Genomic DNA, 15,580 nt, shown 5'->3' on the forward strand with positions numbered 1-15,580 from the left:
TCAAATAACTCATTTGTAGCCACTTGCATACCACTCAATGTGATTACTTGTAACTTACAGGCTCATTCTAGCTGACACAAATGAGAGAAGCCATGCAGCCTTTGGTTTTCTAGGTCTGACTTATTTCATTTAATATAATTTTTCCAAGTCTTTCTATTTCCTTATGAATGGTACAATGTCATTCTTTCTAATGGATAAGTAAAATTCCATTTTTTATAGATGCCACATTTTCTTAATCCATTCATCCACTGAGGGCATTTGGGCTGATTCCATACCTTGGGTATGTGAATAGTGCAGTGATGAACATGGTAGTACCAGTGGCTTTACTCTGTCCTTGTTTATGAATATGCCCTAACTATCTGACTTATCAGATATTAGAAGATCAAATTAAATATACATATGAAATATTGGTGAATTGTAACCACTAAATAAATCATATGTATTATTGTGATATAGAGAAAGAGGTGACTTTAGGAACTATATGACAATGAATGTTTCTTGGAAAAACAGAATAAATATGGTAACTTTTATTCATATCACTGGGAAAGAACATAGAGAAGAAAATGCCATCAGCGATGTCAATGTTTCTTTCCTGAGAAATCAGAAGACTGGTAATGCATGGAAAAAATTAGAAAAGGTCTTAGCTGATTAGCTTTTCCTAATGGGCTTAACAATATCTAATGTTCTTTGAAAATATCTCTTGCAAAAGTACAAGAATGCCCTTAGGTTCTTACGGTTTTCTGGATTACATGGCAACTTTTGAACTTTGTGTACAGGGATGCTGTATTGTCCAGGTTTGTCTCTGAGCCTGGTTCTGTTTAAATCTTATTACTTAAGCCTTTGAGTGCTGTTGTTTTGCAGTGGGACATATACTTGCAACTTCTTACTAGGAAGCATTGTGTGGAAATACATTTATCAGTAGTAAAGTGTATAGAACATCTCTAATCTTTTAATATTTGAATTGGATATTTGGCACAATAATATTGCTTAGATTACCATCATCCACTTTACACAGTTCTTAATTTGTTACTGTAATATTCAATTTCAAAATGATACTTCCTTTTTTCAAGGGATGGAAGAAAAAAAGAAATCAAAGGCATTGTATTCAAATTTGTGGAGTAAACACATTGTATCTCTCTTACCCTCCTTTAACTCTGAATCACATGTCAAGTTACATACTGAAAATCAAATAGAAATAATAATCATATGATGTTAAATACTTAAGTGTATTTAATGTTTAGTGTTTTAAATATATTTACATGTGATAAAACGTTCATTTTTTAGATATTTTAGATTTTCTTTATTAAGATATATTACTAGGGAACACAAACAATAAGGGATTTTAGAAAACCAAAATCTAGTTAAGTATAAGACCTAAACCAGACCTACTACTTGAGACTGATTCAGGCAGGGATTTAGGCAGAGTGTGCAGGTGGGGTGAGTTTGATCAAGATACCTTGTATGTGTACATGGACAGGTCAAAATGAAATACTCTTGTACAAATAATTGATACTAATTTTAAAAATCACTTGGTAACAAAAGAAATTTGGGTCAATACTTTGGTGAAATGGTACTAAATGTATTACTTAGACATCTGGATTATTTCCTTGGATATTTGATTGTAGATTGTTACTAAAATATCAAATTCATTTGAGCACCTAATGTACTTTGGGAATTTTTACATCTGTTCCTTTATGTGCTTAATGCTTCTTTGGCATTGAAAATACTTTTTCCCCTTTTGACAGGAGAGGAAAATCAAATCCAAAAAAAAAAATTTCTATAGCCTACTGCAGATCCCAGCGCTGTATGGTCAATGGTGTAAATTATAACCTAAACGTGTGCTTTTAAATCCTCTAAAGCTCTTACCACTGTATTTCCATTAACTTGATTTAATGTTTACCTAAAGAAATTGGATTATAGAAACTCAGTTTCTCCAAATTTTGACATTCAGGTTTCCCTACCAACAAAAAATTTGTGAAGGTAAGTGGGTATTACTAAGAAGAAAGCAATGAGGACTCCTGTCTAGGAGTTGGCTAGTCTCCCTGTGATGCTGGACTTAAAAATTATTTTTAAATAGTTGTAAAAAGGGGTTTCAATTTAACATGTCTTCATGAAAACAATGTTATCTTGGTTTCAGCAGATAATCCAGGAAAGAATTGTGCTTGCCTTCTGTGGTTAAGCAACTCTCTTAATGTGGTTCATGCTTCACTTGTTCCAAGTGGTATTTTTTTTATTGAACTTATATGACTGTCCCAAGCACACTTTTCTTAGAGAAGCCTACATCAAATATTAACCAAGCACTATTTCCCTCCTGAGAAAATAGGGACCCCTCATGTGTTAGTTGCCTTTCTTCTTATGGAGGTACTAATTATTTGAGATATTAAGCCCTACCAGGCTACTCTAAATGAACTGAAGACAGCACACATGTAATAGTCATTAAAAAGGAAAAAGTCCTAATACTTCTTCAGCGACTGGTACTTACACTGCGCCTAGTAATTTTATGAGAAAATCAGGTGGATTATTAATTCTCATTTGTGGTAAATATAATTATCCAGAAGTAGTTAAAATCAATTACATTCTTTATGCTACTCCTATTTTAAGAGCTAAAAAAGAAACCTGAAATGCTTTGCTCAAATGTGAATCACTTTTGCTCACCATGTAGTGCATCATCTAATGATTCTTATTACCTTCCAGGAATAAACACTCTAAATTCGGGAAGCTTTACCTTTTAGTATCTACTATTTCATTTCTCTTTAGCATTCTATATATTATGTTTTTCATTGCTCCTCTATTGTTTTTTTCTCCTCTAATACTGAGTAGATAAAACAAAGGAAAGACATATTTGTTCCACACATATTTCCACACATATTTGTTCCTAAGGCTCAGGCCTTAGGAAAATGGTTACATGTGAGAGATTGGGTAATGTGGTAGGTATGTAAAGAGATCAAAATACATAGATGAGAAATTAACCCTGTGGGTAAAAAAAGACAACTACAAAAGCAATACTTGCAAAACTGTTTGGTGTAAGTGAACTGAACACCTCGGGGGGGGGGGGGGGGGGAAGGAAAGGGGGAGGAGAGAGGGGGGTATGAGGGACAAGGTAACAAACAGTACAAGAAATGTATCCAATGCCTAACGTATGAAACTGTAACCTCTCTGTACATCAGTTTGATAATAAAAATTTGAAAAAAAAAAGAAATTAACCCTGTGTTTTTATCAGACTATGCTTCCTATTCAAAAGATTAACGCAGAAAACTATAAGGTAAACATGAAGAAATGTAGCAGTAGAAGCAAAACGACATGCAGACTATCTATCAATTATTTGTGATAGAAATGAGAAGGCTGAGATTAAGTGCTGTGTGATTAGAATAATCCAGCACAAATTCTTGGAGGCCATTCCTTCTTTTTGCTTTGCTGAAGCCAAAGTTCACAATTTACCTTAATCATAACATTAAACAAGGGTGGAAGAAAAATTTTTTAAAGCACCAAATAGATAATAAAACATTGGAAGAGATCTTGGTAGACTGCAATATGTTTCCAGCCTTTGTAAAATGAAACATAACTCAACCCAGAAAGATAATTATTTATTTTACTTATTTCACCTGTTTAAACATGTCCATAAATAATTCTTTCCCCTGTAATTTATTGCAAAATGTAGACTCTTTTGTGACCTTTCTAGTATATTTTTTTCTGGACAGAATTTCACAGAGTTAATGTGCAAGTTATCTCTTGTGCTTTTGCCTTTGACAGCATATATTCACTTTCATAAGAAAAACTAGAACAAATTAAAATAGGAAATGCTGATGAAGTAGAAGTATAGATATTTAGACTTGAATCCACATGTCATATATATTCTTCATACCTATAATCTACCATTACTGCACTTTCCAAACTGCCTTCTCCAAAGTTACCAAAAGCCTGCCAACTAGATTCCCTGATGTCGTGTGTTGTAGTCCTTTGCTTGCAGCATGGTACTATGTTCAACACTGGAAAAAAAAACAAAACCCTAAGTTATAGCCCTAGTTAACTTCCTGGTGTATGTACTCCAATCCGGGATGATTTTTCATGTCTAATTTGTCACTGAACACCATCATCTGTGAGGGGCTCTGGAGCCAGTTCCAGCAAGTCACTGAGGGCCTTCGGGGAAAGCTATGAGTCTCTAGCATTTCTTCTACTTCCTATCACTGACTCTGATTTCCCTTATTGCTTCATAGCCTCTGTATCTTACTGCATCCACTAATTCCAGATGTAGTTGAAATGTATATTTTCATCCCTTTATTTTCTTCTGCTGCAATTTCTTTAACTCAATAGATTTTTCTCCATTACTATAACTGAAATGATGTTTGACCTTTGACTCTCTAAAGGTCAACTCCCTCTTTCAGTTTCATCAGATAATCTGCCCACCCCATTTTTCCTCTACTTTTAGCTCTACTCACTACAGCTAAACTAAATAGAGCTCGAAACTCAGTAGAGCTAAAACTAGGCTCCCTATCTTCCCCCATCCAAAAAAATTGCTAACTTTCCTCCAAATACTTTAAAAAAGTATTACATGAAAATTATATATTGGACATTTCGTAATACTCACTTAGGACTTAGGAAATATTATCTATGTTTTGTAGATTGTAAAAACTCAAAGCTCAGTTGACTCAGTTTTTCAATGTGACCTATCCAATAGGTAGTGGAAGTTGGATGTGAACACAAGGTTGTGTCACCATACCCTATGTTCTTTATGTTACAGTATTAGGGCTCTTGCTCAGTGGAAAGACAATTTTCTCTTCATACTGTTTAAACCATGCTAGTAATTTTGGCTTTCCTTTTTAATCTGTTGTTAATTATCAAATCCTTTCCACACAAACTGTGCCAGTATTTGTGTAAATATTTCTTTTTTTCTAGGCTATTCGCCTCTAAAAGCAAAAAAAAAAAAAAAAATGAGTGCTAGTGGCTGGTCACTAACCCTAGCTGTTAAAGAGACTGAGATTTGAGGATGCTGTTTGAAAACCAGCTGGGGAGAAATGTTCCTAAGATTTTTATCTCCAGTTAACCAGCAAAAATTTAGAAGTAGGGTGTGGCTCAAGTGGTATCATGTCAGGGTTGATCAAAACAAAGAAAAGGTCAAGCAATTGCTCAAGGCCTCAAGTTCAAGCCCCAGTACTAACATAACACATACACACACACACACACACACACACACACACACACACACATGCATGCACACACAGAGCAAGGGTCTTCATTTTATTTCCTGCTACAACAAAATTTCTGGTAGTGGTAGGCACTAAGTTTTTATTTAATAAATAAGATAGTTAAAGAATAACGATGTATTTTGAACATATTCACTTTATGTCTTCTCTAATAGTAATTACCACCTGAAAACCACCAATGATTTTATGTAGTGGGGTCAAAGTTTACACAAGAAATATGTGAGTTTAGTTTGATGCAAGATAAACAAGAAAAAAAGGATCCCAAATATGCTAGGATTTTAGTGGAAACTATTCTACCCATTTCTGTATAGATTGTGATTTTGACTTCGGGGATATCAAATGACTTCAAGGAAATGTCCTTCCTTGCATTTCTGATTATTACTGGTGAGTATTTATACTTTCTAGAGTCTTCCTTAGGGAACCAGACGCAGGATTCTAAACCCAAATATCTATGCAAATGTCTCTGAATTATAAGAGCTAGCTTCATGATTACACAGGCAGTAAATGGGGCTTGTGGGTACTCTGCTGCTGTTCAGAATAGATGTACCACTGGATCTTTCCTGAGTCTGTAGTCTCTAGTTATGTATTACGGGTACATATTCTACTTCATCATGATTGAATGTGATTCAGGGTTCTTTTATAGATAGTAGTCCACAGAGCTGTGACAAGATTTATGACTCAGAGTTTGTACCTAGGAAAATTAATGGAAACCATTTTTACTACTTTTGAGTATAAAGGAAAAGTGAATGCTCTCACATTACCCATTTGAAATTCTTAACATATTTTTTAAATATTTTATGATAATCTACTATGGCATTGTCTTGTTGCTGAAATCCTGTTAGCTCTTGTTTATCAATAATATTTTCAGATACATTTCAAGTTTCTTACAAGACTTAATCACAAAGAGATTCAGGACTGTCTTAGAATAGCTATAGTATCATTATTCGAAATAGTATATGAGAAATTAAAGAATAGTGTACCAATTGGTTGAGCATCTGAGACTTTTTAGTGTGTACAATGTGGAACATAAGTCTCAGAGCCTGTACAGATAGGAAAATTATTTGTTCATTTAGTGCTTTGTATCACATCTGGAAAGTAAGAGCCAAGACTGAGTCTGGCAGAAAGCTTCTAATAAATGTCTCTACCTTCCATTGCTAGTCTACTAGTGCCAATCCATACTTCAGGAAGTTTGCTTTCAATATAAGTCTACAGAGATAAATGGGAGCACATGCTCATCACATGTTACTTGAGCAGAGGGCATAATTCTCTGTAAATAGGGCTTGTGAGGGTAAAGCTCAGATACCAAACACTGAGATGATTTTTGCTGCTATAGTATCTACCATGACATGATTTAATTTTTATAATTCTTTTACTCACTACTTTGTAGAACTGAGCTTGTCATAATTGAGGGTAGGGGTATTCATGCCTTCCTAGGAATACCAATTTAGATAATTTCTCTGTGAGCTTGTTACACAGATTGAATCAAAGTATAATAAAACCTCTTGCTTAACTAGGTCTTCAATTTTTGCCTCTTTAATGGTAACTTATGCAGTAATATTAGAGGAGGAAAATTCTAACCGAAGGCCCCACTTCATGTGATATTACTGTTCATGGAAGCTCTATTTTAAGAGATCAGTAATATTAAGCATAATATTAAGCTCAGAGTCTGTGCCTCCTATATTTTGAAAATGATAAAATCACAACTGAATTAGTTTCAAATAAGTAGTAAGTAATAAAGTTTATATTCCAAATTTTTCAGTTACTAGTGCATGCTCATTTTGTTATTTTTTTAGGAAAGATTATTTAAATTGCATGTGTGTGTGTGTGTGTGTGTGTGTTCATTCATTTGTCTTATTTAGCCTGCCTTTGTCTCCATTCTCCCCGAGCCTCGTTGCCTTGGTTACCATTACATGCGTGCTTGCATGTGAAATTCTCCTTTGATGCACATTTATTTCTATGGAAACGGTGATGTTACTGGTGTAGGTAGGTGTTAAGGAAGAGCAAAGGGACAAAGTATTGAATATTGATCTTTCTTTTGACCAAACTATTTACTTTAAATCATTAAAGCAATTTTAGAATTAAAGAACTTGCATTTTTGTTTGTATTTTGTTGTGATCATCAAGGTACTTTTTTCTTTGTTTATAAACTTGCTTGACTAGTATGACTTGCATGTAGAAAGTAAGCTTTAGAGCTCCTTTTTATGATAGGCAGTGCCATAAAATTCAACATGAATAGACATGCATAACAGTAAGAGTTAATACTTTTTTTTAAGTAATACTGTGATTAGAAGCCAGGACCTTGTGTTTGCTAGGTCAGTATTCTACCACTTGACTAAAACTCCTACCCCTTTCTTTTTAATTTGTTATTTTTCTAGATAGGGTTTATTTTTTGTTTAAAAATTTATTTGCATAAATTTATTGAACAAGAGGATTTCATTGTGATACTATAAATGCATATAATGTACCTCAATCAAGCCACTCTTCCCAACTCTCTCCATCATCTCTCTACCCATTTTTTAAATAATTTCAACAGGTTTCATGGTTCCCTTCTGACACATGATATAAAGTACTTTGTCATTTCTTGCCCTCTACATTGGCTGTCCTTCCTCCTACTGGTAATGATCCCTACCTACAGAGCCTATTTTACTTTTCTGTCATTATTTAATAATTATTAATTGTACAAAGGAGTTTCACAGTGGCATTCCACGTGTGGATATATTATATTTTAGACTAATCAACCCCTTCATGTACTCATTCTCTCCCCATCTCACTCCCATTGTTTAATAATTTTCAGTGTGTTGGTTTATGTGGAGTCTTGATTTTTGCCTGTGGTAGCCTCTGACTTCTATTCTCCTACCTATGATTCCCTTGTAGTTGGAATTACAGGCATGTGCCACCACACTCAGCTAAGAGTTGTTACTGTGACCTTAAATGTCCCTCAGACAGTGAAAAGCTTATAGTAATAACACATTTATTGTAAAAAAATTGTTCAAGTGATTTTATATCCACATCAAGGTGATGAGGAACAGATGATGGGTTAAGAAACATAAAGATGGGGCTGGGAATATGGCCTAGCCCTGGGTTTGATTCCCCAGCACCATATATATATAGAAAATGGCCAGAAGTGGCGCTGTGGCTCAAGTGGCAGAGTGCTATCCTTGAGCAAAAAGAAGCCAGGGACAGTGCTCAGGCCCTGAGTCCAAGGCCCAGGTCTGGCAAAAAAGAAAGAAAGAAAGGAAGGAAGAAAGAAAGAAGGAAAGAAAGAAAGAAAGAAAGAAAGAAAGAAAGAAAGAAAGAAAGAAAGAAAGAAAGAAAGAAAGAAAGAAAGAAAGAAAGAAAGAAAGAAAGAAAGAAAGAAAGAAAGGAAGAAAGAGAGAGAGAGAGAAAGAAAGAAAGAAAGAAAGAAAGAAAGAAAGAAAGAAAGAAAGAAAGAAAAAGAAAGAAAGGGGAAACATAAAGGCTGTACTTGTAGTCCACTGTACTTGTAGTCATTGTTTTAAATTATCTCTCTAGTTTTATACAAACAAGTCTATAACAAGGTAATGATACTTATTAAAACATGTTTTTCTTTGGTATCAAATAAGCCCCTGTAGAACTGCATTTTACTTTCTTTTAGGTCTTAAGAGGCTATCAATGTTGTGTTTTCTTTTTGAAGCATTGATCTCTCTCTCTCTCTCTCTCTCTCTCTCTCTCTCTCTCTCTCTCTGTGTTCTACCTGCATGTTCTTCCAGTATAATAATATGTTTTCTTTCTAGATGATGTGGAAACCTGCCTATGATTTTCTGTATAACTGGAGTTCGCACTATGGAAACAGCTACAGAGATGTGTTACAAGACCTTCAATCAGCTTTAGACAGAATGAAAAATCCTGTGACCAAACAGTGGAGAGATCTAACAGGAACTTTAATATTAGTGAATTCCTTAGAAGTTTTGAGGGTAACTGCATTCTCTACACCTGAGGAAGTATAGAAATGGCACGAAGAGGGGACAAATGTGTGTATGTTTGAAAGAGATGAATCTCAGAAAGTGTATTGTACTTATTTTCTTTATGTTTGAAAAAATGCTATTTTTTAATCTGGTGAAAGCAATGCCTTGCATTGTATCCAGAGTTGGGTTTTATAATCAAACACCTTCTTGGCTTATTCAAAGGCAAACACTAGCGGCTTCATTGCTGAGAAAGCAAAGACAAGACCTTTTTTGAAGTTACTTTCAATTTTCTTAGGTTAAAACAGATTACTACTAGAATAATATTGCACAGATGTATGTGTATAAAGAGTTGACAGAGGGACCCTGAGTTTCCTGGTAAACTAGAAAAGGAGAGGAGCCCATCACAGGACTGCAAGCTTTCTGGACATAGTCTTTTATATTCCTTGGTGTTGCTAGCCAATATCACTCCCATTCTTCATGTGGAAAGTGAAGGCCTGAAGAAGATACCCAAAGCCAATGTAAAATAAAACACTTGCAAAATTCATGCCATGTACTCAAATAGTAAAAAGAATAATAAATAAGAAAGAATATTGAAGCTTACAGCAAAATTGTAGTTATTCATTTTAAATGAAGCTCGTTCATCTCTTTTCACATGTCTTGAAAGATTGCCTCAAGAAATACATGACTTTTCAGAAATATGTTGTCTGCATACCTGGGCCTAGTTTTTATCTACTTCCTTCAGCATGTTGGGACCTATCTAATTATGCCTAACTTGGACTTTAGCTGCAGGATCCAAATGCAAAGTAGTTCTTTGGCTCACAGAGATTTTTTTTAAGATAATAAGAGTTATTAAAAACAACATCAATCGCCCAAGCCTGATTTATCATTGTTGATTGTAACAGTTTTAACTGCCACAAATATATGGTATCATTGTGCATACTTACATAAATACACATATCTTCTGTGTGTGTGTGCATGCGCACATGCACCTGTGTGTGTTTGTGTGTGTGTGTGTTTGTATGTAAGAAGCTTGTAGGTAACAAAGCTAATGTGAGAATATAGTTAGTATAAATGCTGATACCTGGCAGAATTCAGATGTGTTCTGTGCTTTCCCATATGTTCAATCCTCTAGCAGCCTGGCAATGTTTATTTGGTCCTTCACTTAATTTTTCACTTGACAGATGGAGTAAATGGCAGGTGCATAGGTGTTTGAAGTTAAAATGGGAGTGTGGGGAATCATGATCTTGGACTTCAATATTAGTAAGTGATAGAGACACACTATAAAATATAATACCATTAAATATAAAATGTCATCTAGAGTGATCGCTGTGATGGAGAGACAACTGTGAAGCTTGGAGATGCAGAGATAGAAGAGCCAGCCTATAAGTGTGTATGTGGTATCTGGTAAATTTTTGCTGGTGAAGAAACAATGAGCCTAAAAGAAGACCAGTCATCACAGTGTTACAATAAACGAAGGTAGTTGTGCTACAACTCTCCAAAGCACTTGGGAATGCAGGGATCAGATTGGGGGAAGGAGTACAAGGAAGGATGAGTCAGAGTGGACAGGAAAGAGGCCATACCAGAGACTAAAACCCACAAAGATTTAGGAAGGAATGACACATCCTCAAAGATAATGTGTATGAGCTGAATAAGGATTTTGTTAGGGGATCCTGAATAAAACATGTCCATTTGGCTAAAAAGGTAAAAGCAGAATCTTTTTTAGAGCTTTTAATACACCCACCCTTGGGCATTAGCAAGGATAATTTGAATTGGAGAGTTTTAGAAAAATCCTTAAGGCATTCAATATTTATATTTGATGATTGAAAAAAAAAAAAAACTCTCCACAGCCTCACCAAGGAGTTACATACACACATTCAAGGACAGAATTCATTTTAATTGAAAATAAATTTAGAGGAAAGGAAAACATCTCATTAGTTTGTTTGGGATATAACCATTTTAAACTACACTTTTGTTTTCTTTTGGACATTCTCGGAATCCTATTAACATATCAGAAAACTAGAGGATTTCGAGAAGGGACAGTATGGAATTCATAACTGGGTTTTTCCAGGCTGCAAGCTGTGAGAAGACAAAGGACTTGTCAGCTCATTAGTGTAGTAAGATTAAATAAATCAATCCAGGTTACACCTCATCATGTTTTTAGATTGTGGTTGGGGATTTTAAGAAGAGTTTTTAAAAATGAAAAACATTACTAAGGATGGAACAATGGTTTAAATACACACAAAGTTGTCTTAGATTGTAAAACAAATCTTACCAGGGGAATTTTAAGTGGTTTCTAAACATTCTGTTATTAACTTACTCTAGTATTTTGATATAAATTTGTTTCTTCTTTTCTGAATTTTATATTTTTTCTTGCTCTAGTGTATTTTCATAATAAGAAAAGATTAACTTAGTAATTATGAACTACATTTGGTACTTGTCAGGAAGTCAAATAAATTAGTAAGGTACTCTACTTGACATCAATATAATCATCAAAGTTTATTAATCTACAACTTCTTGGAGCATTTCAAAAGTGGAAAAGGCTTATATGGCTCTTTCTATTCTTAAGGCTCTTCATCTAATGATGCATGAATCCATTCATTCCCTAGCTTGCAATGTGACAATTTTTCAATCTATATCACAGATCCTCTGCTTCCTTTGCTGGAAGTCTTCATAGTTTTCATAGATGATTCTTTCAGTAGTACATTATTATTGGTTCCTACCAACATGGAAACAGCAGACTCTGGTGCCCTATGTTGTAGACAATATTATATGTGTTTGAATGTAGAGATAGCAGGTTTACTGGAAGGAATAGAAAGGTGTCACTGGATGCACTGAGGTGAGGAAAGTTATTACTAGTAAACTGTGTTGAATATGTGACAAGAACATGAAATAGAGATAGCACATTTTAAAGTATATAATCCAATAAATGGGAAGTCTCAAAACAATTTTAATATTGTGCTAATGCAAATGACATATTTAGTGAGTTTAATACCTAAGGAATATTTGAGTTGAAATATAAAAGGATAATGTATGAAAACATGCATCACTAGAGGTTTTTCTTATTAAAGCAGATCTTTCTGTTTATACATATATCATGTATAATTTCCTCCTCCCTTTTCTTTATGAAGTTTTCTCCTATATGGTGCTGTATAGCCTATTGAAAGGGAAGTTTAATCATAAAATCCAAATATTAAATGACACCATCATGTTGAGTAGGAGAATACAAAGACATTTTTTAGGATAAAAGAAAATATTTGGAGGTTGGTTTCTTCTATGCATATTTACCAATCCACGAGACAAAATCAAAAGTGAGTACTTATACACAGAAACTTGAATTTGTATATAGTGTTAGATATTAAATGCTGTTGTAAAATAGACGTACAGCATATTGTACATTGACTTTCTATTTGTGGGAATTGTTTTGCAATTTTCAGTCATGGTGCTGGTGTAAGTAGAAGGAAATAGGAATTATTGGTGACAAAGGAGAAGACTCTAGAGCAAACGCCACCGGAAATCAAGTATAGCTCCTCTATATGGCATTAGTGTAGAAGTTGAGGGCTGTGGCTTCTAGTCTTTGCCAGTTTGTCCAGATCAGATGTGTCACTCAGCCTACAGGACTTTGTTTTGCTTATCCATGAAAGAAGTACTTTGAAGCAGATGATTTCGGAAGTTCCCCTCCAACTAAAGTATGTGTGATTGTTTATTGAGCAGAACATAGTATGTTGCTTTTACTATACGGAAAGAGACTTGCAGTAAGGAGTAATTTGAATGACAATTATCCACACTGAAATAATAACCTTTCTGTGATAGTACTTTGTGCTACACAGACATTCTGGTACAGGGACAAATACCTAGGTGAGATAATTTAAAAAGAGAAATACATAACATTGGTACACAGTTCCAGGGGAGTCAGTCCATAGTCACTTGGCTTTGTGCTGTGAGCACTGCAGTGAATCAGATCATCATGATGGAAGGGCATAGTGGAGGGAAGCTTCTTACCTCATTGCAGCCAGGACAAAAGGAGAGTTGGGGGCAGGAGGCCGGGGAAAAAGGATAAGAAAGAGGAAGGGAGGGAAGACAGACAGGGTCAAGGGTATAATCTTCAAAGCATATTCTCAGATATCTATTTTCTTCACTTAGGCCATATTTTCTAAAGTTTCTAGAACCTCCGAAGATAGCATTACTGCATGTCATACACATCAGAGACATTTCTGATTCAAACCATAACACACATAAACTTAAACACACTAAGCTATTATTATCTCTGTTCTTTTTTTTTTTAATTTTTTTTTTTTTTTGGCCAGTCCTGGGGCTTGGACTCAGGGCCTTAGCACTGTCCCTGGCTTCTTTTTGCTCAAGGCTAGCACTCTGCCACTTGAGCCACAGCGCCACTTCTGGCCATTTTCTGTATATGTGGTGCTGGGGAATTGAACCCAGGGCCTCATGTATACGAGGCAAGCACTCTTGCCACTAGGACATATCCCCAGCCATTATCTCTGATCTTAATATAGTCTTATAAAATTGGTCATGAAATATGCCCAGCTTTAAATACTCGGTAACCGCATGAATTTAAATGATATTTGAGTGATTGGAAAGTTACTAGGAACTGCTATTCAAAGTTACACTGCCAAACGTCACCTGTCAATGAACATCTTTGAACCTCATTTAAAGGGTTAAGATGACTATGAAAAAAATACACATTAATATTGTACTTGATTCTATAAAAATATATTTGGAAATAGGCTTATTTTTATTGACCTATCATTTGTTATACCTGTTGAATTGATCTTACCCCACTGAAAATATATTTGTAGCCAACAGAATAAATACATCTATTAAAAATTTCATAGCACAATTATAAAACATTTGCTAATAACGTGGGCAGATAATGTATTTCCAATGAGCATTTTGATGGTGCTAAGAAGAGAATGATAATTATATAGGACTTTGGTCATTCACATACTGAGGACAAAGGAGGATATGCATAGGAGTGGTGGACACACACTTAATAGCTATGGGCAGATGACCATATAAAATAATATTCTATGAAGTAAACCCCAAGAAAAGGAAAAGGAAATAAGGGACACTTTTTAGTTGTCATTGTTGCTGTTTTTCTTTTTATTTGGGTGGGTAAGGGAGGGCACATTAAAGGTAGAACAAAGATGAACAAATACAGTACGTGGAAAATGAACTGAATAATTTGTGGGTGGGAACAGGAGGGGAAAACTGTGAGAGAAGAAAGAAAGGAGAGACATGGTTCAAAAAGAATTATATTCATTTCTCATTATCTGATTCATGTAACTGTAACCCCTTTATATATCAACTCTACAATAGCAAAAAAAAAAGAGAATGAAAAATTGAATAATCTCTCTTTGATCTTAATATGTCCACTCTTACCCTCTACTATCATGTTTTATTAATTGTTCTTTGGTGGGTCAATGGGATAGTTATGGCTTTCTATTTTTTTCTGTGTCTAACAATATAGTACTTGTGTTTGTATGCATGAAAATAAGTTTATATGTCCATAATGCTTAATTCCTCTCTTAAACCCTTTGAACATACCCAGGCATTTAATGCATTCATATAAATGTGATTAGTAGCTGAAAATCAAAACTCAGTTGTGATGAAATTTTTGCTTTTACTTTATCAGACTCTACCAAACTCAATATTTTAAGCAGAATTTGAGATTGGTAAATTTGGTGGAATAGTGACCTTACTTACATATATTACAAATTTACTTATTTACACATAATAGGTTAAATGACTACTACTTGCCAGAGTGGAATATCTGCTTTTGGAGAAACACTCCCTTTTTAATCCCAAGAAGTTTTCACAAAATGCTAAGAACGGAGAGAGGGAAGACTTCGATTGTGTTCTGACTACAGGAAGCTATCCATGGAAGATAGACATTTTGTCATCAGTGGAATAGTTGGTCCTTGTTTGTATGCTAATTCCTTGGCCCTCCATCAAGTCCATGTGGTCTAATAGTTTGAAATTTATTAGTCAACCTGTGAAACCAGGATTTGTTCCTAGAAACAGTAAGAGGTGGATACTGATATTTTCCACTAAGAATCTGACGTGAGATTTATTTTGCCACTATTTCCTGCCCCAAGGAGCATTCCTTGCTCAAGTGTGATTCAAGAAACATGTCTTCTGAGACCTTCATGGGAAATTGAGCAGTGCCTTGGGCCTACAAACCTCTGCACTAAGTCAAACGCTAAGGAAATGGAATCACACAGACCATATCTGGCAGTCTGTAGTCCGACTTAAAAATTACAGATGTACTGAACAACTCATGGGGGGGGGGGAGGGAAAGGGAGAGGGGGGAGAGGGGAATGAGGGATGAGGTAACAAACAGTACAAGAAATGTATCCAATCCTCATGTATGAAACTGTAACCTCTCTGTAATTCAGTTTGATAATAAAAAAATATTTAAAAAAAGTTACAGATGGCA

General features: G+C 34.9%; 1 protein-coding gene across 2 annotated transcripts in view; it reads left to right on the forward strand.

Moving 5' to 3' along the window:
- Macc1 (MET transcriptional regulator MACC1) overlaps positions 1 to 10,035 on the forward strand; it is a 62,997-nt gene extending 52,962 nt beyond the window's left edge. For both annotated transcript variants that reach the window (XM_048339722.1, XM_048339723.1), the window contains exon 5: positions 8,956 to 10,035. In XM_048339722.1, the coding sequence (XP_048195679.1) occupies positions 8,956 to 9,168 (213 nt within the window). In that variant the 3' untranslated portion in view covers positions 9,169 to 10,035. The remainder of the gene's footprint in view (positions 1 to 8,955) is intronic.
- Positions 10,036 to 15,580: the final 5,545 nt, after the last annotated feature.

This window comes from Perognathus longimembris, chromosome 2 (assembly GCF_023159225.1).
Source record: "Perognathus longimembris pacificus isolate PPM17 chromosome 2, ASM2315922v1, whole genome shotgun sequence".
NCBI lineage: Eukaryota > Metazoa > Chordata > Mammalia > Rodentia > Heteromyidae > Perognathus > Perognathus longimembris.